Source organism: Scleropages formosus, chromosome 10 (genome assembly GCF_900964775.1).
Source record: "Scleropages formosus chromosome 10, fSclFor1.1, whole genome shotgun sequence".
Lineage (NCBI taxonomy): Eukaryota > Metazoa > Chordata > Actinopteri > Osteoglossiformes > Osteoglossidae > Scleropages > Scleropages formosus.
This window is the reverse complement of record NC_041815.1, coordinates 7,515,622-7,537,939: the sequence shown is the minus strand read 5'-3', so window position 1 is coordinate 7,537,939 and position 22,318 is coordinate 7,515,622. Positions and strand designations below refer to the sequence as shown.

At 42.4% G+C, this 22,318-nt stretch overlaps 2 protein-coding genes across 2 annotated transcripts; both read left to right on the top strand.

Annotated features, from left to right (window-relative positions):
- The first annotated feature begins 182 nt into the window (after positions 1-182).
- On the top strand, positions 183-7,788 carry ddx6 (DEAD (Asp-Glu-Ala-Asp) box helicase 6). Its single transcript, XM_018764684.2, has 14 exons — positions 183-377; positions 1,732-2,377; positions 3,225-3,288; positions 3,588-3,692; positions 3,818-3,947; positions 4,148-4,294; positions 4,371-4,465; positions 4,596-4,718; positions 5,243-5,371; positions 5,615-5,731; positions 5,823-5,886; positions 6,168-6,269; positions 6,358-6,541; positions 6,623-7,788. The coding sequence occupies exons 2-13, from the start codon at positions 2,175-2,177 to the stop codon at positions 6,531-6,533; spliced, it is 1,455 nt and encodes a 484-aa protein (XP_018620200.1). The 5' UTR covers positions 183-377; positions 1,732-2,174; the 3' UTR covers positions 6,534-6,541; positions 6,623-7,788.
- Positions 7,789-14,929: 7,141 nt separating this feature from the next.
- Positions 14,930-21,999, top strand: treh (trehalase (brush-border membrane glycoprotein)). Its single transcript, XM_018763791.1, has 15 exons — positions 14,930-15,003; positions 15,768-15,868; positions 15,964-16,111; positions 16,858-16,945; positions 17,243-17,343; positions 17,464-17,556; positions 18,609-18,725; positions 18,880-19,002; positions 19,089-19,138; positions 19,382-19,576; positions 19,653-19,870; positions 20,134-20,245; positions 21,214-21,326; positions 21,416-21,469; positions 21,865-21,999. Exons 1-15 carry the CDS (start codon positions 14,930-14,932, stop codon positions 21,997-21,999), a joined length of 1,722 nt encoding a protein of 573 aa, XP_018619307.1.
- Positions 22,000-22,318: the final 319 nt, after the last annotated feature.

Sequence of the window (22,318 nt, the reverse complement as noted above, 5' to 3'; positions counted from 1 at the left end):
TTTAAAATAAAAATAAAAAAAAAATCATTGGAATATGCGAGGATTTGTGACTTTAAACCCCAAACTAAAACAGCCCACGGATGTTAAATCTCTCTAATTTTAGGATAACCTCCGCCGACAACTTTTGGTGTTTTTTTTTTTTTTTTTTTTGCGGGGCACGAACTAGGAGACGGTTGTGGCGAAGGTGGTGGAGCGCCGACATGGCGCTCTCTAATGGCCGGACCCCGTCAGCTGACGCGGTGGGCAGGCTTTAAGAAGAAAGGGAGCCATCTTAGGGCTCTCCGTTTAAACACAAATAGAGCTCAGTAGCTTCGCAGCCTTCGGCGCGCCACACACCACAGTGGACCCAAAAGCAGCGCTTTTCTCGGCCATCCGCGGTAAATACGAGCCCGCTTCAGCGCCCGGCTGTTCCGCTTCGCCGCCATTTCGCACTTTTCCACATTCCCACGCTTTATTTTTTTAAAAGTCTAACGCGTGTGACGTTTGAAGGAAATTTCCCAACTTGTGTCTGGTATATCTGTCAAGTCAAGTACGAAGAATTGGCGTCTTCGACTTCGTTGTATGACGACGCGATTTTTTAGGTCAGTAATCGAACGCGTATTCGCGTTCGCGGTGTTATATTTCAGGCGTGTTATTAACTGAGCAGGCAGAGCTGGTGACGTTTGCGTTAGCTAGCTAACTAGCACGGGAGCTACATTTCACCGTCACTTAAAATACCGCAAAGTACCTGCCTTCTTTGGTTTTATTCGCCTTACGTTTAGGAAGTTTCGTAATTTCCGTGGTTAACATACGATTTATTAACTTTTTTTTTTTTCCCGGTCTCTGCCATTGCTGATTTATTTGGTTAACAGTACTAGCTCGGTCGATTAGCCACCTAGGCTAGTAGTAGGCTAGCACAAGACGCGTTCTTCCATTTCTGAATCGGACCACAGTTAATCTGTCGGCTGGGTTACTCTTTATGCGAAGTAGCAAAACGGAGGAATACCTGGTTTAAAAAAAAAAGAAAAAAAAAAAAAAACAATAAGGGTTTTGGTCGCAGTCGTATAAGAATGTGCGTAGCTGCTTCTCGTACATGGCCGCCTAGCAGGACTGCTAGCGTGTTAGCATAGTCACACTGATTCTTCTGCATTCCCCCACAACAGACATGGAAATGAGCTCTGAATATAAAAATAACTTCACGAATTTCCCAAAAAAAGAAAAACTTGAATATGCTGCTAGTCGTCTTCAGTGTTTTCACCGGAAAACTCATAACACCACACACACTGTTCGTACGGTGTGGGCCGAGGCCTGACTGCTGCACAGTCCTTTCGTTATGTGCACGAGTCACTCGTGGGTTAGTTAAGCGTCTAACTAGCGACACTTAACTAGTAGGCTTGCGTAGTGTTTTCCTCTCGCGCTCACGGAATTCCATGTCAATAAGGAGATGCATGACTTTGTCTTAGTGTCTAGCGCGTCTGGGTGAGATGGATATAATATAAAGTCAGTTTTTGTTTATTTGGGTCATAGATTCCTAGCTAATAATTTTCATTTTATGAAGTCCAGGTGCTTGTTTTGGGCCTGCAATAGCTGAATTTTGGACAATATTTAACTCTGTACAATATTTACCTGTATATACAACCCATGTTTTTTTTTATACCAGGTGGCCTAGTCACAGTAATGTGAAATTGAGTTTATTGTACCAGTTTTTTTTTAATTAATTTATTTTTTTTTTCTTTAAACCTCACCCCACAGGACAGAATGAAAATTGTCCATTGGAAGATCAAGTAGAGAAGAGTGGATTTAAAATAAACGTATGTATCAGTGATGATGGACACTGACCCGATAAACGTTGGATTGTGACGGTGAGACCAGACCTGCCCAACAGCGGAAAGTGAAATAAGAACTGCAGAAGTTTTTTTCCCTTTTCCTGCTTTGCAATATTGACTCATTTACTGAGCAGCGCTTGGAATAAAAATTGAACAAAGGATTGAAATACTGAGGAACGAGAAAGACTTGTGGGGGTAAAAACTTGGGTGGGGGAAACGTCTGGGTTTTCTTGGAAATACGTTGGAGAAAAGGCATTTGCTCGTGCTGTTGGGACTTAACTGAATTTATTTTACTTTTTTGTGGCTTGTTTTTGTTTTTTTGTTTTTCTTTTTTTTCCCTTTTTTTTTGTTGGAAAGAACTGAGTAACAATGAGCACTGCTAGAACAGAAAACCCAGTAATCTTGGGATTACCCAGTCAGAATGGTCAGATTCGGGGATCGGTGAAGCCGGCAGGGGGGCCTGGAGGTGGCGGGGGTGGCCCCCAGCTGCAGCCAAGCAGCCAGATCAAGGCATCCAGCACAATCAACAATGGCAGCTCCCAGCCCATGCCAACAGCCAACACCGTTATCAAGTGAGTGTCCTTGGCACAGAGGCCAAAGCCCAACCTGTTGAGGATAAAAATGGATGTTTGTGGTTCTGATTTGGACTTGAAATTGGAAATCTGCTGATCTCTATCCCTGTAGGGGCTCTGTTACCCTTGTACAATTCAGGTTAAGTACCTTTTTAAACACAATATCCATTTCTACAAGACATTTTTATGTCATAAAGGTGTCATCTGTGCAAGACAGTAAGTGCAACTGTAGTGTTTTGGGGTGGAAATTTCCCTTATATATGTATGATGGTGGTAAACTTTTTGCAGTACAATTCTTCCAGACTCTGTGACAAGATGGCATGGCCATGATTACAGGTCTACAGTAAAGATGGGACCTAGAACGGGAAATAGGATTGCTTTATCCTCTTTAGCGCTCATCGTATTTGTTGTTCTAAAAACAAGTGCGTTTGCTGAGCATAACCTTTTGGTTCCATGAGACAGGATTTAATTAAAACTTGATTTTCTTTACTGAAACTGATTTATACTGATTAAAATACATTTGTGTACTAGGTCTGACATGTCATACTTTTCAGTTTTTCTTCACTTTATTTGAAATCAATCTGGTTTTAATATCTGCAGCTTGCTAGTGAGCCTGTGTACTTTCTGTTTTTTACCAGTATTGTATGAGCTGTGCTGTTTTTGTGGTTAGGTGTTAAGGTAAGTTTCTAGTTTTATGTTGTGCACTTATAAAGTATCCGGTATTATCAAAGGTCTGACTTTACTGCAATTACCGTTTTGTCTTTGTCAGCCTTTAGTGGATATTTGCAAAATGTAATGTATTCAGTACTTTGAAATGGTAAAAGTAACTTCCCCCCCAATCCTGTAGACCTGGAGATGACTGGAAGAAAAATTTGAAAATCCCTCCTAAGGACCTGAGGATGAAAACCTCGGTGAGGAATGGAGACTGGATTAATGATTATGTTGCTATGATGACCAAAGCAAATGGTTTTTAGAACGGACTGTTAAATAAACCCAATTCAGTTTTTCAGTATAGTGGTACATTTTGGCACAACATTTTGTGAGCATCAGCATTGGGAGACACCTGCAAGTTTCAATGTAGCTACCAGTGTCACAGATCTCTTGGAATTACTTACAATTTTCTTACCAGATGCCTTTTGTGAATATATTTTGGCTATGTAAGTTTTTTTTTTTTTGTGTGGCACTTTGTTCTTCCAAAACAAATGTACAGGATGTGACAGCCACGAAGGGAAATGAGTTTGAAGACTATTGCTTAAAGCGGGAGCTGCTGATGGGGATCTTTGAGATGGGCTGGGAGAAGCCCTCGCCAATCCAGGTGAGAGTAGGCCTAGTTCATTGTGCTTGTTGTCACCTTAATAAGTGCGTCTGCCTGCAGAGCATATGCTTGTGAGAGTTCTGCTGTGCTAGCTGCCTGGCATGACACTGCATTTCTATCACCAGGAGGAGAGCATTCCCATTGCATTGTCTGGGAGGGACATTCTGGCCAGAGCCAAGAATGGAACTGGCAAGAGCGGCGCCTACCTCATTCCCTTACTTGAACGCATTGACCTGAAGAAGGACTGTATACAAGGTAGGGGTTTGTGACCTCCTTGTTATGGATGTTGTATGTTATCACATCGGTTGCACAGCTTCTAGGATGTAATAACTACTTGTATGATGGGGATTTCACAGAGAATCTTTCTGTGGTAATCACATTATGGGTACTGCAAGACTAGATGTGAGTGGAAGGTACCCACTTCACAAGCTACCAATTTTTTGTCCTCCTTGCAGCCCTGGTCATTGTGCCCACCAGAGAACTGGCTCTCCAGGTGAGCCAGATCTGCATCCAGGTCAGCAAACACATGGGCGGGGTTAAGGTCATGGCCACGACGGGAGGCACCAACCTTCGTGACGACATCATGAGGCTCGATGAGACTGGTGAGAAGCTTATGTTCTGGCTTAATAGAAGGACTTTAGAGGCCAGTCTAAAAGTGTAATGCATTTGGTTTCACAGTGCATGTTGTCATTGCAACTCCTGGGAGGATTTTGGATCTCATCAAAAAGGGAGTGGCCAAAGTTGATCAAGTACAGATGATTGTATTGGATGAGGTGAGTGCTTTCTGAACTTGGCCTTTCTAGATTTCTGAGTTGTTCATACACTAGGCCTTTGTTGACACAGCACTTTGTATAATGGATATGAGCCAGGTTTGTCTCCAACATTTCTCATATTGCTGAGCAGGCAGACAAGCTCTTGTCCCAGGACTTTGTCCAGATGATGGAGGAAATTCTCAGCTTCTTGCCCAAGCAGAGACAGATTTTGCTGTATTCTGCCACGTTTCCGCTTAGTGTGCAGAAATTCATGGTGAGTCCCCTACTGACAGGCCACATTGTTGGAATGTGAGCCAGGTTGAAGGTTGCGTTCCTTCCCTCCCTTCCCCTAACCCCGCATAGTGCAGGTCATGGTTAGTGTGTTGAAAATGGGTTGGCTGAGATAAAGGATGTTTTCAGCCTAGCGCAGCCCAGTTCTGCATCTAATGAAATATTTTGTGGACTTAAGTGTGCTGTACCAAAGTAGCTGATCAATAATTAAGTTTACATGGTGTGTGTGTGTGTGTGTGTGTGTGTGTGTGTGTATATACAGTATGTTTTTAACATCTTAAGTGCTATTTTATGAGCTCTAATTCTTACGTGAATACTTCTCTGCAACTGATCAATAAACTGCTGCTTTTGTGGAAGCTACAATACGGCAACATCCAAATAGTGAATAAGAGACCCAACATACATACTTCTCAGCAATTGCTCAGTCTTCTATGAAGTCACTGCGTTTCCCCTTGATGAACTGTCCAAGGTAGTGAGTCACTGCAACATTCTGCTGCTTTCCTGTAGACCTCTCATCTGCAGAAGCCCTATGAGATCAACTTGATGGAAGAGCTGACTCTGAAGGGGGTTACCCAGTATTACGCCTATGTGACCGAGAGACAGAAAGTCCACTGCCTTAACACGCTGTTCTCGAGGGTAAGTTACACGTACAACACTTTGTATTCCAAACATTCCTTCTAGTATTTTGGGGATCTAGAACTAACAAGTGGTGAGGGAGTTGCTGCTAAATCTACTGCTTGTAAGTCACTCAAGTGCCAAGCTGTTTGTCAGTTGAAGGGTGGTGGGATGTAGGGAGAGTGTGGCAGATTTTTTTGTATTCAATATGTTCAGTTTGATTTGCTTAATTTTTTTTTTTTTTTTTGCTTGTTTTTCCTCCAGCTCCAGATTAATCAGTCAATAATCTTCTGCAACTCCTCCCAGCGTGTGGAGCTGCTGGCCAAGAAGATTTCCCAGCTGGGCTACTCCTGCTTCTATATTCATGCCAAGATGAGACAGGTCAAGCTCAGAAAAGGCTTCCATCGTGTCACTTGTCTATGTTCCTGTTGTGTCATGAAAATTTAAAACTTGCCCTCTCCTCCCCTTCCAGGAGCACCGAAATCGTGTGTTCCATGACTTCAGAAACGGCCTTTGTCGGAATCTTGTCTGCACTGGTACGCATTGTGCCAATTTGCTGTTGATAAAATGCCCCTTTTTTTTTTTTTTTCCTCCCTTCCTTCAGCTTAAAATTTAACTCGGGTGTTGATCTTTGGGTAGTAACTTCTGAAACATCGGTTTCTTTCGGTTGTTCTTGACATTTAACAATCAAAGCAAGGCAGATTTGACTGCAAATGTCAGATCTAAGGAATTGCGCATTTGTCATACATGTGTTTTGCCATTTTTAAATGAATATAAATGTTTTTTTTCTCCTTTCTTCCTCTCTCCCCCCCCCCAGACCTCTTCACCAGAGGAATTGACATTCAAGCTGTGAACGTGGTGATCAACTTTGATTTCCCCAAGCTTGGAGAGACATACCTTCATCGCATTGGCCGATCTGGTAGGCAGCCACCTCCCATACTTGATGCACAGAAACCTTTCTGATGATTTTTCTGACTTTGTATTCTTCTTCTTTTTGCCTTGATCAGGACGTTTTGGACACTTGGGTCTTGCCATCAACCTGATCACATATGACGACCGCTTCAACTTGAAGGGCATTGAGGAGCAGCTGGGGACAGAGATCAAGCCCATCCCAGGCAACATCGACAAGAGCCTGTATGTGGCTGAGTACCACAGCGAAAGCGGGGAGGAGCTCAAGCTGTAGCAGGAGAGGTGAGAAGACACGGAGCAAAAGTTTCTATAATCAGTTTTATTTACATGCAGGTGACTAATTGTTAATATTTTTTCCTACAGATCATTGCAATCAGTTCCCCCCATGTTCCCATACCCTTTGTCGCTTTGGGAAGATTTATATATTTTAAATAAACCTTCCATGGTCTTCCTTCCCTTTCCCCCCCTCCTCTTTTCCTCCCCCATTTTTTTATCTGTGCCACCAAAAGAAATGGAATGTGAGTTGCAAGCAAATCTTGGGGAAAATCTGGAAGTCGGTTTCACCGGTAGGTGGCTGTTCCGTGCACTACCACTTCCTGAAGACTTTAAAAAAAAAAAAAAAGAAAAGAAAAAAAAGCACTTGGAAAAGTAGAGGGGACCAAGGAAGAGGCGCTAATGAAACCAACAGCTGATGTTTTGGCCTCTTCCCTGCCATAAGCCTACCTATCCACAGCCAGCACTCGTCTCCCCATTTTATTTCCAGCCTCTCGCCTCCCGAAGCCTCTCCTGCCCTTTCCCTCTTTCCATGTTTTGATTTTAAGATTTTTACCAATTTGTATCAAGTGCCTTAAGCAGCTGAACTTTTTCAAAGTAATAACCTCTGTAGATTTCATCATTTACATAGTCCCTTATTTTTCACTTTAATTTTATTTTGAAGAAGGGAAGAACTACCCCCCAATTTGTTTCTTGGATGCAAAACACATTGTTATAGCACTACCTTCAGATGGAAAGGGAACCTGGAGGTTTTGAGGCAGTTATGGATATGAGCCAGCTTCCTTGCTCACAGTCAACAGTGAAGAGACATGAATTTCCCATTGATGGGGAAGTTGGGACTCGGGCTCTTCAGCTGTGTTCCCACAAATGCATTGGGAGATGGGTCTTATTTTTCTGGCATGGAACATTTTACATAGACCCAAACTCTCCTGGTCTTCAGTGTTGAAAACAAGATCCGTTTTTGAAGTTGGAGCAGCCAGGTCAATGTTGGCGATGAGGACTTTTCCGATGGGGATGGGGGGTAGGCATGGGGGCAGTTAATATTCCTGCCCCTTTATTGGTTATGCTTTCTTTTGGATGGTCACCCTTTCTTCTCCAAAATGTGCTGTAGAAACACAAGTTGGCACGATGTAAGATTTTTGTAAATACTTCATTTAATTTTAAGGGTTGTTTTAAACAAGTGTGAAAAGGCTGGTTACTTGTAAACATGGGGTTAACACCTGTAATGTTTAGGTTCTTGTCAACATTGACTGGAATACTAGAGGACACTTTCTTGGATTCAAACTGAATTAACTTGGACTAAATAAGAGCTGAAGTCATATTTATTACAGATTTCAAGAGACAAACCCAACATTTAACCACTAAAAACAATGCTTAGTTTCTGGTGCAGATTTTGAGGTGGTAAACGTCAGTATTCACAAGCACCCACTTGAAACTGAGTTAAATCATTAAAACCTCTTAGTGTTGACTTGTTCCTATTCTTTACAGGTGACTCATTAGTAAGCCTAACTGTATATGTAATGAGACATGGGTTTTCTTTGAATTCTCCAGCCTTGCTTGTAATACTGACTTACAAGGCACTTGTCAGGATCTCTAGTCAAGGAGTAAATGAATAAGACCAAGATTATTTGTGAAGGTGAATGGATATTTGCACCATGTAGTACTCTATGCTGCAGTGCAGCTTAATTGGCAGAACCTTTAATAGAACATAGAGCTGTTACAAAGAGATCTGTTTTAAACTGCTTTTTGCAGTGGCACATAAGTTCACAAGGATTCAAAGTGGATTTAGACCATTTCTTACAAGACAATTTGGTTCCCTCCAGATACAAAAAAAAAAAAAATCTAGTGAATGGGCAGTATTTGGAGGGGGAGGGAATACTGACTCAAAAATGTAGCTAAGTGAGGGATAGCATCTAGTGCATCAAGCCTCCTGGCTTTTTAAAACCAGTTTACAAAAGAATCCTTCAGGAAGAAAAAAAAAAAAAAATTACTCCTTGCATTTTTTTTTTATTTTTTATTTTTTGGCCTGCATTTAAGTGCAGACCTGAGTAATGGGGTTAAATGACACTGGCTGCACTGCTGTTTTTGCACTGAGCCAGCACTAGAGGACAAGTGTCTAGGGGTGGGTGGGTGGGGGGTAAATTATGGTGGGACTTGTTTAATGCAGCAGCTATGTACCTCTTGTGCAGAGGGTGGGCTCACAGTGCTGTGTGGTTGTAGATCTAGGAAGAAGAGTAGTTGGAACCAAAGCTGGATTGGATTATGTTACCTGTGACAACAGCTGCTTTTTTCCCTTTATTGTACAGGGGATATGAAATGTCCTGGGTGGGGGAAGGTTATCAATCTTGGATGATTATTTTATGTCCTCTTGGGCTTCTGTGGCCATTTTAAGCACTTTGAGTTTATTTAAAATGGCTGCCTTAACTCAGGAGGAAGTCCCTACATAATTATGCAAAGGTAAGATGCTCCTTCAATTCAGTTTTGTTCACTGAGGGATGATTTGGAAGGGCTTATCTTTAATATAACCCGATGTCATTTGCCCCAGCACATCTATTTCCTCTGTTTCTGTAGCTCAGAAGATTACAGGGGGTTTGAACAAATTCACAACTTCACCATTAAGTGACAGTATCCTTCAGTGGACGAAACTAGCCCCTGGTTTCTCACCGATGGCATCTAGACACAAACACTGCCCCTGTTGGTTTTTGTATGTCGGTGGGGGTTAAGACTTGTGTCTTGGGAGATCAGGGGTTGTAATATCAGGTACTTTGGCAGCTACCTGAACTTTTTTTTTTTTTTTTTTTTTTTTTTTGGAAGTGGAAAATGGTGGTTTTCCTGTGTACTCTATGAACCAGTGAGCATCTTCTTGAGGTGCCATTTGATTTCTTCTGTACACTAATTGGATGAGCTTCAATTTCCACTTTTGGTGGGGAGGGTTTTTTTTTTTTCTCCTTTAGAAGAATGGGATGAGGAGCATCTTACCCCTGATTTGTCTTACAAATTGACTTGTGCTGGACATAAGGTGTCAATCACATCCATCATCTCATTCTTCTGAAAAGGGCTTTTTTTTTTTTTTTTTTTTCCTTTTAAAAAAAAAAAAAAAAAAAGGTGCTGCCCTGATGCAGACTTACCAGGACATCCCTATAGTTTAACACATGGTTGCTGCTGTGTTGCCTGTCTGGACCACAGTTGAGAGCTGTAAAGATTAGGGGAGGGGGGTGCTGGTATACATGCATCAGTTTTTGTTTTTATTAACTATGGGAGGGAGGGGGATCAAATGATTAAATTGGAACATTTGGAAAATCTTTAGAATGCAAAATTATTCCCTTGCTTTACGACAAAAGTATCAATAATTTGAAATTTTCCCATTAACAGTTGCAATGACCTTGATTTGGATTAAATTTATTAACAAGGGGGGAAGGAAAAAAAAAAAAACTGACCAGTTTTCCAAGGTTGGTTCCCCCCCCCCAAATTGGCCAATTCTCAGTGAAGCTTCGTTTAAAACAAGAGTAAGTGGGTTTTACATTGTTTGAATATGCGTGTTAACATTGGTATCTGAACTGGCTGGAAGTTTTTGTTGAAAGAATAAAGCTCACTGAAATTCTGTGCTTGGAAGTTATTTTTGGCAACTGTTTGAGGTAACATTTAGTCTTGTTTTAGTGAAGTAAACTTTTAGCAATTGCCATAAACCACATGGCTCTCTAAAGCTCTTGAATTTATCCATATTGATGGTACTTAAAATTAAGTGACCCTTGAGTGCAAAGTGTTGCAAAAAATTTGAACAAAGTATAAGCCACTACAATAGTATTTCTGTGATGTAAGTTACAGTACTTTCAAGTTAACAGATAACTGTTGGAGCAAAAATTCATCTAGTCCCCAGTCCAATATGGAATTGTTGGTGGTAGCTAAATGAACTACACTTGCATTTTACTTTTATTACCACTAGTTTATGGAATCACTTGGTGGAAGTGCTTCTCAATTATGAATTGATTTGGAACAGGTGTGGTATGGGCCCTCCTTTGACACCCACATTTCCAATGGATTTCCTTAAGGTTTTCTTACCCAAAAGCAAAGTTGATCAATTTTCAATATGTATCAAGATGTGAACGAGCTGCTGCTTGTAATTACACTTGACATTTTTACATGGGTCTTTAAGTTCAGGGAGCATGTCATATTCTAAAGCACCTGTTTCTACATAGTTTGCTCTGGTTTTCTTTGGTCTTGTTTCTTGACGGAAGCCCAAGCACTATAATTGGAAGGATGTTTATCACTGGGGGAGTTCAAAGGAAGGGGTGCCCTTATGTTATGTTGAAGGATTATCCTCTAACATACTACCCCATTTCACTTATCTGAATGTCAAAAAGCTATAATTATTTCAAAGAACACTCATGGCTGCTGTCAACTGGTGAAATTTTGATTAATTGTACATTTAATGAATCCTGTTTCAAAGGGTATCAGTGTTGAGCAACTTTAACTGTCAAGTATACAGATTAGTATAAATTAAAAATGTTAGTGTTTGATGTGACTAATAAGAAATTTTTGTATGTCTCACCCAGTGACCTCTACAGTGTATGCTTTGAAAATAAGCAATAGCTTAAGATAGCTGTTAAAACAGTCCCATTCAGGACAAACTTCCAGGTGTTGTTTGGGATATGTCTATCCATTCATCTACTTATCGGCTGTACTTCTCATTTAACCAAGCTTGTTAATTTCAGATTACAGAACCGATCTTTTTAAAGCAAAATTGTTACATCTAGAAGGTAAAAGGCTGTCTCATAATCATTGTCTACTGAATAAATCAACCAGCTGGCCTTGTTAGCTATGCGAATTATGCAGTCCTGCACCTCATAGGGGAGGAGCAAAGTGAAGTTCTGCTGTTAAATTGTATAATTTTTAATGTGTTAAGGATTTTAAATTAATGTGTTTAACACCCTAATTCTGATAGCACTGTACCCTCCAAATATTAAAAAATTCACAAGTCTTCAGTTGTGGAACAAAGAAGCACATGTATACTCCAGAAGCATTTTTACCCTAAAATTTCTGTAATGATGGGAATCACCTTACCAGGGCAGAAATTTCAGTTCAAAATATACACTGTGGTGATACTGAGCACCATACAAATAAAACAGCCCATTGCACTGATTGTCTAGTTTAGGGTCTCTGTGGTCTGGAGCCTATCCCAGGCAACATAGAGCATTAAGCAGGGTACGTCTCTTGCGATAAAGGCAATTTAGAGTCACCAGTTCACCATAAACACACACTTTTTGGACTGCAGGGGTATCTGGAGAACACAGAAGAAGCCCACATAAACATGGGGAAAATCTGCAAACCACACACAAACTCTAAACCCACATATGAACTTGCAGGAGCTGTGAAGCACCAGCTCTATCTGCTGCTCCATAGTGCCACTCATTTAAAGACTTATGTATCAGTTTAAAACCTCAAGTGATAAAACAAACTCCCTTGAAAGGAAATATCATTACAAATGCCTTTGTGTGGTTTATTAATTTATTGCAAGTATGTTACAAACAGTTCAGCAGAGAGGGGTTACAAGTGTTATGGGTGATTAATATTAACACGATAAGAATTGTCTTGCTGGTGGTGGTCTGACATACAGCTATTCCCCAACATACGTCTGTGTTCCGTTCTGACCGACCGGTCACATCTCGAAATGGACGTCAATCGGACGTATGTCAGCATGGCAAGTGAAAGTCGTATACCCGTGCAACATTCTTTTATCCTGCTCAATTTCTATCATCATTATAGATAGATAAATAGATAGAATTTTATTGTCATTGCATAGTACAAGTACACAGCAACAAAATGCAGTTTAGCATCTACCAGAAGTGCAAATAGTAAAATTGTGCAAATGAACAAGTGCAGTTAAATATAAGAAATAGATGTACAACAAGTAAATAAATAGAATATGGCAGAGTATGTACAGAAGCTGTTGAGCAGGTAGCAGTAGGAATATATATATATATATATATATATATACATATCTATAGAGTATGTACAACAGTAGCAAGGATAATGCACCATGTATGTACAGATAATATACGTATTATACATATATATATAAATGAATAAAAATATATACATTTATCCATATTATATACACATATATACACATATCTACATATACATACACACTGAAAGATAACTAGGACATGCTACGACTTATCAGTTATTTACAATTATAATATTATTATATAGAGGTAACATAGGAAGTACAAGGTGGAACAGAACCGCATAATGATTACAGGCAGTTAAAAAATAGTAAAGCATCAGTGAAACATCAGTGAGTGTAGAGTTCAGTAGGGTGACGACTGTAGGGAAGAAACTGGCCCTGAACCTGCTGGTTCTGGTGTGAATGGCCCTGTATCTTCTCCTGGATGGAAGGAGGTTGAGTAGTTTGGGACTGGGATGCGAGGAGTCCTTGATGATTTGGTGTGCTCTGCGCAAACATCTGCTATGGTGAAGAAGCTCAATGGTAGGTATTTGTGTGCCAATGATGCGTTGGGCAGTTTTCACCACCCTTTGCAGGGCTTTTCTTTCCCATACTGTAGAGCTGCTATACCACACTGTGAAGGAGTTGGTCAGGATGCTCTCAATGATACAGCGGTAAAAGTTAGTTAAAATCACAGGGGGCAGATGAGCTTCCTTCAATGTTCTCAAGAAGTAAAGATGCTGTTGTACCTTCCTAACCAGGATTGAGGTATTCTGATGCCAGGACAGATCCTCAGAGATGTGGACACCCAGGAACTTAAAGCTGGAGACACGCTCTACTTCAGTATTATCTTGTTTTTTATTATTCAACTTTATTAGTTGACATTTTATATGATTCTGTAGTTTTTTTTTTAACCTTTCATTTACGATTCTTTAGTTCATATTTCATCATTTTTATTTTTTACGTTGTGCAAGTTCCGTCGTGATTATTTCATTTCTGTTTAACCAGTTTTATGAACTGACATTTTTTTAAATCACTATATGGTTCATTAAAAAAAAAAAAAAACAGATTCTTTGGTTTATTTGTTACCTTATCTTAGTCTGTTTATGATTTCACCAAACACAGTACAGTAATATATTTATCATTCTTTAGTTTCTACTTTATTTTTGAAAACCGAATGGCAACTGAGAGAAATGCTATGATGGACACAAGGCCGGGATATCGTCTGACGGTCACTTTCGTATGCATGCAGCCGTCAGCATTGGTGGATGTACGACCATGCATAATTTTTATACTTACATATATTTTTTCTTTTTTTTTTAATTTTATGCAGTATTGTTTTCAGTTGTATGTGCCGATGGTCATAAGTAGGGGAGAGCCTGTACTGGATTTTAATTTGAATTTGCAGCGAGGGTATTTCATTTCATTTCATAAGGGGGCGTAGCGGGATTGGCCGGGTCCTGGATCTGGGGTTCAAGTCCTGCTTGGGATGCCCTGTGACAGACTGGCGTCCCGCCCTAGGCTTGTCCCCTCCCCCTCCAGCCCCATGCCCTGTGCTGGGGGTTAGGCTCCGGCTTGGGACAAGCGGCTTCAGCCAGTGTGTGTGTGAGTTCAGGGTAAGTTGCTTGATCAAGGCAACTATAGCACAACTGAGATTTGGTCAAAGACAAACACACACACACACACACACACACACACACACACACACACACACACACACACACACACACACACACACACACACATTTTCAGAACCGCTTGTCCCATACGGGGTCACGGGGAACCGGAGCCTAACCCGGCAACTCAGGGCGTAAGGCTGGAGGGGGAGGGGACACACCAAGGACGGGACACCAGTCCGTCACAAGGCACCCCAAGCAGGACTCGAACCCCAGACCCACCGGAGAGCAGGACTGTGGTCCAACCCACTGCGCCACCGCACCCCCTGCCTCAAAGACAAACAGCCCTTAACTAATCCACTACCTGCTGGCTCAATAATGTGTTGATCTGAGTCAAAAAAAAAAAAAAAAATACTCTACATACTTTATTTTTCAGTCTTAGCATGTTAGTTGCTCTAGTTTTCAGTTGCTCTGTCGGTTTGCTGGAATAAATATCAGTCCTATTAGCCCCCCTGCAGGTGTAGACCCCTGTATGTGGACAAATACGGGCCAGTGGTGTAACAACATAAGAGGGGACCAAAAAGTATTCGCAATAGACTATATATAGGGTTCCAGCTATAAAAAGTGCATGGACGGAACTCTGCACCCTCGATTGAGTTCAAATGAACTGACCCCAAATGAGTACAGTCGGAATGATCCCGGTCGCTATCTTGAGCAGTGATGCACGGTCATAAAAAAAGGACCTTTGACCGAGAAGCGCTTTTAGATGTCCAAGCGAAAGGCTGTCCTAAGCAGCATGGGTTCATTTTGAGGATCTGTGGAACGCCAGCAAACATGCGGCTGTTTTTGCTCTCCTTCGTTGCCACCTTTCCCTTGGCGAAGTGTACCTTTTACCCGTCTTGTGAGAGGTGAGCTCCTTCTGCATTCATTGCTAAAAGTGTTACATACATTTTTCTTTTTTAAAAGTTTTCCTTATCCCGGTGTAGAGTTTTAGTAAAACCAACATGGTGGGCTGATGTCTGTGAAAATTTGACATTTTTTTTGTCTTGCAATGCACGAAATTTTACCAGGAAAAAAAAAATGCTGAAATTGAAATAATCAAAATCTTATTTTACATATCAGTGAATCGCCGCATATCGTGACATCACCTTCTCTATTAATCTGTATTGATCACAGAACAGGTTCATACCACCAAAATGATGGTCGTGAAATATGTGATGTACTGCTTCAAAGATTATGTTGTTAATATCTTATGTATTACTGATAAAGTTTATAATCATGCAAATCATTAACTATGATGTCAGGGTTTAAAGCTTTGTTTTTGAATGAGAGCATGCAAGCTACACAGTATGAGCGAGTGTGTGCAGCGTCTACATGTTCAGCAGCAATTTTTGTATGAATGTGTCTCTAACAGGGGGTGCAGTGGCACAGTGGGCTTGGCCAGGTCCTGCTCTCTGGTGGGTCTGGGGTTCGAGTTCTGTTTGGGGTGCCTTGTGATGGATTGGCGTCCCGTCCTGGGTGTGTCCCTTCCCCCTCCGGCCTTATGCCCTGTGTTGCCGGGTTAGGCTCCGGTTCGCCGCAACCCTGCTTGAGCCAAGTGGTTTCAGCCTGTGTGTCTCTAACACAGTCCTCTCATCTTTTTTTATTTTTCCTGCTCTAATCTGTTTGTCAGTGAAATATACTGTACAGGTGAGATCTTAAAACAGGTGCAGATGGCTAAGCTGTACGATGATGACAAGTACTTTGTGGACATGAAGCTCAGAGATGCGCCTGGTGAGTCTGGCCACGTGCCACTCTCTGCTTGCGTGTGCTTCCCTAGTGTCTCGTGCCACGCTGGACGTCTCACCAACAATGAGGACGTTTCACAGATGTTGCCTTGGAAGCCTTTCGCAATTTGACATCTACGTCTCCAGAAGGGACCTTGAACTTCTCACAGCTGCGGGAGTTTCTCAACAAGTACTTTGAACCACCTGAGCAGGAGTTTGAACCATGGACTCCACTCGACTGGAAGGAAAAGTAAGCCAATATTGTCAGGGCTTCTTAACTCTTACAGCATACGCCTCTTTTCAGCACACAGTGCAGTGGGAATGCGTACACCCTCTATGTATGGCTCCCATCTAGAAACTAGAATATCCATCCATCCATCCATTTTCATTAACCGCTTGTCCTCTTCAGGGGTGCAGGGGTCCGGAGCCTCTTCCGGAATTACTGGGTGCAGGGGGGCCCAGGATAGGATGCCAGTCTATTGCAGGGTAGCCATGTGTGTACACACTCACTCACCCATTCGCACACTTTGGACAATGTATCGTCAACAAAGTTTAGAATATACCATGGTCAATATGTATAAACAGTAACCTTGGAATTTGTAATGCATACATTTAGTCAGTAGGATCAATTTCCCCCCAGAATAAAAGAACATGTCATTGTAATCTCCAGTACAGAGTGCATATTTTCCATGCTGTTGGCCATCGGGACATATTGATTTCTGTTGATCTGTGAAGTGTCTCAGAGGCAAAGCCATTATAATTGTGATAGAATAAACATAGAAAATGATTTTATCTAAATCAGGTGGCTCTGGAGCACAGCACTCTAAAGAATTGTGGTTGAGGAACTGAACTTGTGACTGAGATGTTTGGAACCTGCAGAATTGGGGCCATCTAGCATCCCAAAGCGTCATCGGTGTTCAAGGGCACCGACTGACGAAATGGGATTTTGAAGAGTTTTTCCGGCTCGTTTTTCTTCTGTTGGTTTTTCTCTTTCAGTCCGCAGTTCTTGTTGAGGATAGCAGACAAAGAGCTGAGGGACTGGGCTGAGAAGCTGCATAACCTCTGGAAGTCTCTGGGGCGCAAGGTAAGAATTAGAAGGTAACTATAACTAGTGTCTTTCGCTCAAGAGGTTAGTGCAGCTATTTTATTCCTCCGGGATTACGGACACTCGACTGTCGAGTGGTTGCGTTTACGTAAACTCGTTTAGATGACACTTTTCTCCAAAGGGAGAAAAGGGCTTGCAGTGTTCAGATGGCAGTGGAAAATTTACAGCAGCAGCTCAGTGCTGAAGAGAAGTGAATGTGCATGTACAAGATGTACAGGCGGAAGGCCGCCTTTGCAAGACCAGCTTCGCGTTCGCTTCCCTTGTGTCTGACGGCAGATCCGTGCGGGGGTGAAGGAGCACCCCGAGCTGTACTCCCTGATCTCCACACCTCACCCTGTTGTTGTGCCGGGGGGGCGCTTCAGGGAGCTCTACTACTGGTGAGGGAAACTGCCAGGGGGTAGTTTGAGAGTGTCGAATTTTTGTGTGTGGGGAAAGTGCCTCCGCTCCACTCCACCCATCGTGTCAATAAGACTGACACGAGCTGCTGTGCATCGCAGGGACTCCTACTGGGTGATCAACGGCCTGCTCCTGTCTGACATGCAGAACACGACCAGGGGGATGATTGAGAACTTCCTTTACCTTGTTGACAGGCAAGCTAATGTGCCACCTCACACTGAACTGCTTGGGCATGTGGTTAACGCCTGCCTGACACAGAAAAATCATTCATCTTTAGCTGATTTTTTTTATTTTACGATACAATACAATATATTGAAGACAGATTCAGAGCACTTTCTTAAATTACAGGTGAAATTAATGGCAGATGACCGCACATAACGCATATTTGCAAGTGACATTTTATATGCATGTAACAAGAATAACTTAGATGAGGACGAAAACAATTGAATAAAGGAATAATTTAATTAGCAGTTTATGAAATCGTCGTCACCAATATACTTTTTCATGGTGAAGCGAAGAATAAGTTTTGGTTGTTTTATAAGCCTCAAGGCAGACTTAAAACCCAGAGCTCAGGAGCAGTAAAGCACCACCATGTCACCTGCACTTAGCTATTGTCTTACCAGTTTACACATTTTGGATGTTCTTTATTTTATAAATTTACATGTATATATTTGGCAGATGCATTTCTCCAAAGCAACTTCCAACGAACTCTGTGTAGTGTTGCCATCCCATACACCTTAATCACCAAGGTGACTTACACTGGGTCACTCATCCATACATCAGTGGAACACACTCTCTCTGTCACTAACACACTATGGGGGAACCTGAGCAGCATGTCTTTGGACTGTGGGAGGAAACCAGAGCACCCAGAGGAAACCCACACAGACATGGGGAAAACATGCAAACTCCACACAGACCGAGCAGGGATCAACCCCACATTCTCTCGCACCATGCAGGCACTGTGAGACAGTAGTGCTTCTCACTGTGCCACCACACAGCATATGAAACTACCCAACTGCATAAATAGCTTAATAATTATAAGATGCTTTAGAGGAGAGTCCTGTGAATACTCCCCAATCACAATCCATTGCCTTCAGGGCTATGCACTACCCCCCCTTTCTTTTGGGAGAAACCTGTTAATAAGGATCAGTGAGAACTCAGCTCAGATCAAGAATCAGATATTTGGTGTATCTTCTGTCTGCAGCAACAGCTTTCACTCACGCTTATGTTTCTCTCCATTAATCAGGTACGGCTTTGTTCCGAACGGTGGCCGCGTGTACTATGAGCGCCGCAGCCAGCCCCCCTTCCTCACACTCATGGTGGAGAGTTATTATCAGGCCACCAAGGACAGGAGTTTTCTCAGGTATGGGCTCGGTTATGTAGATAAGAACATGTGTTTTGACACACATGATGACCGTACGATTGTAGCTTGTCGTCTATAGCTGATGTAGCTATACAACTGAACGTATTAAGCGTATTTTTATTACTGAGGTCTGCATGACTGTATTAAATGACAGGACTGCATTGCCTGTTCTGGAGAAGGAGTACAAGTTCTGGATGGAGAATCGCTCTGTTGTCGTGGCAGTGGGTGGAAATCAGTACCTTTTGAACCGCTACGCTGTACAGGTGGCTCAACCCAGGTACACAATTCCTGCTCCTTCTTCACAATGTATCTCGGATGCAAAGAGCGTGTGTTTCAAAGGGCTTGGAATGCGTTTCCCTGCAGGCCCGAGTCCTACTCGGATGATGTGGAGCTGGCTGAAGGCTTAACTGAAGGTAATATGCAGTTCTCTTTGAACACATGGATGCCCAATTGCAGGATCGGTCTGTAGTCGTGTTCAGTCGCCTCTGGTTTCAAGAAGCTCTGGAAGGAATCATAAGGATGAACGAAGGCTGCATGTGCTGGGGGTAGATGCTTGGGTTAGGGTTAGCATTATATGCATTTGTGATCACCTGCACTTGTGCTGTGTGTGCGATCCCACCGCGGCTGCGACTCCATTGTCCACCCCCCACTGGCAGAGGCTCAGCAGCAGCTCTACATGGAGATGAACTCGGGGGCTGAGTCTGGCTGGGACTTCTCCTCCCGCTGGTTTTTAGATGGCCAGGGCCAGAACTCCCTGAAAGACACACGCACCAGCCACATCCTCCCAGTGGACCTCAATGCTCTGCTCTGCCGCAACGAGGGGCTGCTGGCCTCCTTCCACAGACTTGTGGGTAAGAGGATGCTCACATTCCTAAACATGACCGATATCGTGGCACTTAGCGATAACAGGAAATGTCGTTGCCTCAGGTGAAACAACTTCAGCTGAACATTATGAAAAAGCCCGTGGTGAGCGGCTGAAGGCCATAGAAGCTTTACTCTGGGACCCGGAGAGAAACAGCTGGTTCGACTACAGCCTGGTGACCAATACTTCCCGTACTGCCTTTCACCCCACCAATCTGGCACCCTTGTGGGCGCAGTGCTACTCCACGCCCAGCATGGGTGAGCAGGCCCTTCAGTACCTGGAGGTAAATCTGCGAACCCCACTACAGTTTGCAAGTTGGGTGTTGGGGAGTACATCCTCAAATCTTTGTCAATGGCTGTGACTCTAACTGATATCTGTAGCTCTATCCAGTTTCACAGCACTGCTGATTAGTTCCCCTTTAGTATTCACTGTTGGATAGCGGGTGGCATGGTTGATTTAGAATTGTTCAATTCACATGCTTCCAGGCGTTACTCGGTTCCACACTCTTTCCCTGCGCTCCTTTCCCTCAACTGCAATCTACTGCAGGACAGCGGAGCTCTAAAGTACCAAAATGGAGTGCCATCATCCATGACCGCCAGCGGGCAGCAGTGGGACTTCCCCAACGCCTGGCCTCCTCTCCAGCACATGCTCATTGAGGGTAACACCTTCTCCGGTTCAGTTAGCACACTTTGGCAAAAATTCTTCTGAAAGAACTATCCTCCATTGTTTCTTGTAAGTTAGTTGATTTATTACCACACTCAATTAAACTCACTGGGTCTTCATCTCAGAAACACTACTGGGACTAGAAGTGTCTTTGGAAATCTTGTTCGTAAATCCGAAGTCACTTTTACCACCATAAACTACGAGATACAGACGTCACGTAATTTATTCAGGAGTTATGTTGTATAAGGCCTGTGGAAAAGGCTGAGTTAAATGAAAATTACTCTAAAAATTTTCTTATTTTTCTACTGAATTTGAACCGCATTAAAAATTGAGACTCATTGAAATTTCCAAAAATAAAAAAAATAAATCACATTCCCACAAACTCCTATCCAATACTGATCAATTAATCTGAGAAGCATGTTCAGTGGTTGTCATTTTTAGCCACTTTCAACTTTCTTAGTTTTCAACAAGATCAATAAAAGCTCAGTAAATTTCCCCAGATTTTTATACAGGTTAGCTTTTGTAAAAGTCTCAGACACAGATTAGCATTCTCTCCACAAACTGCTTGTTTAATCTCAGTTGCTGATTGATTGTAAGCGATCAGTAACATTTAGGAACGGCAGACCCAAGCTGAATGAAGGCGGTCCCCCATTCCACACTTCTATTTGTTGCGTTTTCCTGCCAATAAAAGGATAGGTGCAGAAACACTGGCTCCTTTTGTATTGCACGAAGCAGGGCAATCCAACAATAAATTTGCATACGAAAAGTACATAACCCGAAAAACGTTTGCGTCTTTGAGAACTTTGACTCAAACGGTGACTCTAACTTGGGCAGTCAGAGTACTGGACTTCCTTTTGCTGCACTGGGCGAAACCATGACCTCTAAATCGTTGCGATTGGTTTGACATTCTTTAAAGCTCTTCTTTTATCTGTTATTCTTTTTTCTTTTTCACCCCGACACCAGGTCTGTCAAATCTGAACACAACTAAGGCAAAGGAAGTAGCCTTTGATTTGGCCCAGAGATGGATAAGAACCAACTGGTTAGCCTACGTGAAATACGGTCACATGTATGAGAAGGTGAGACCAAGGTGTTTGTGGGGTTGCAATAGTAGGTGCTGCTCCATGGTACACATTTGTGGTTACACTCTGTCTCTTACATCATACAGTACAGCGTTGAAGGAGATGGCAAACCTGGCGGAGGAGGTGAATATGAGGTGCAGGTAAAGTGTCCCTTTTGCTCATTTCAGTTTTAATTTTGCTTCGAAAAAATATGAATATTTCAACATTTTGTTTGGACGAGACAACCATAGCAGTGTGGCTGCGTATGGCTCATGTAGAGACAAATGGCCAGTTAAATAAAGGCTCGAATAGGACAACCCAACCTATACTGACGTACAGAGTAAAGAAAGTCTGGATTATTTATTGCACTATAATTTTTTTTACTGCACTTATGGGATGCCAGTCCATTTGCTTCAGCCCCCTCTCCTGAGTGGTAGAGCTTTTTACAACTATGTGTGATTTTTATCGTTCTCTCAGAACTGGCTGCTGTTAGTAGTGAGTCTTATCTCTGGGGCCCTTAAGCTTCAATGACCATCTCTCTTTTCTCACCATGCAGTTGGGGTTTGGTTGGACCAACGGTGTGGCCATGCAGCTCTTGGACCAGTACGGTGACAAGCTCTCAGGATGCACTCGTCTCAGCTCTTCCTTTGCTCTCGGACTCCTCTGCATTGCTCTTCTAACATGCCTATGAGCCACTGCCGACTGGGATGTGCTAGGTGGTTAAAGTGCGGTGCTAAGAAATCCATTGTAGAAGATTAGATCACAGATGGCTTTCTCTGAACTCTTTAGTCAGGTTTTGATGACTTAATGAAACGTTGTGATTTATTAAAACAGTTCAGGTATTGTGTTTTGTGTTTTCCTTGTTTATCTTCTGCAAAGCACGTGGTTTTGAATGTTTAGTTTGCTTATTCATCTTCCATGCAGTTTGAGAAACTGAATCACTGAGGAATTTACAGTGGAAAATGTGCTCAGTTTGGGTGAGATTACCTTTGTCCCTTTGACTTCCATAT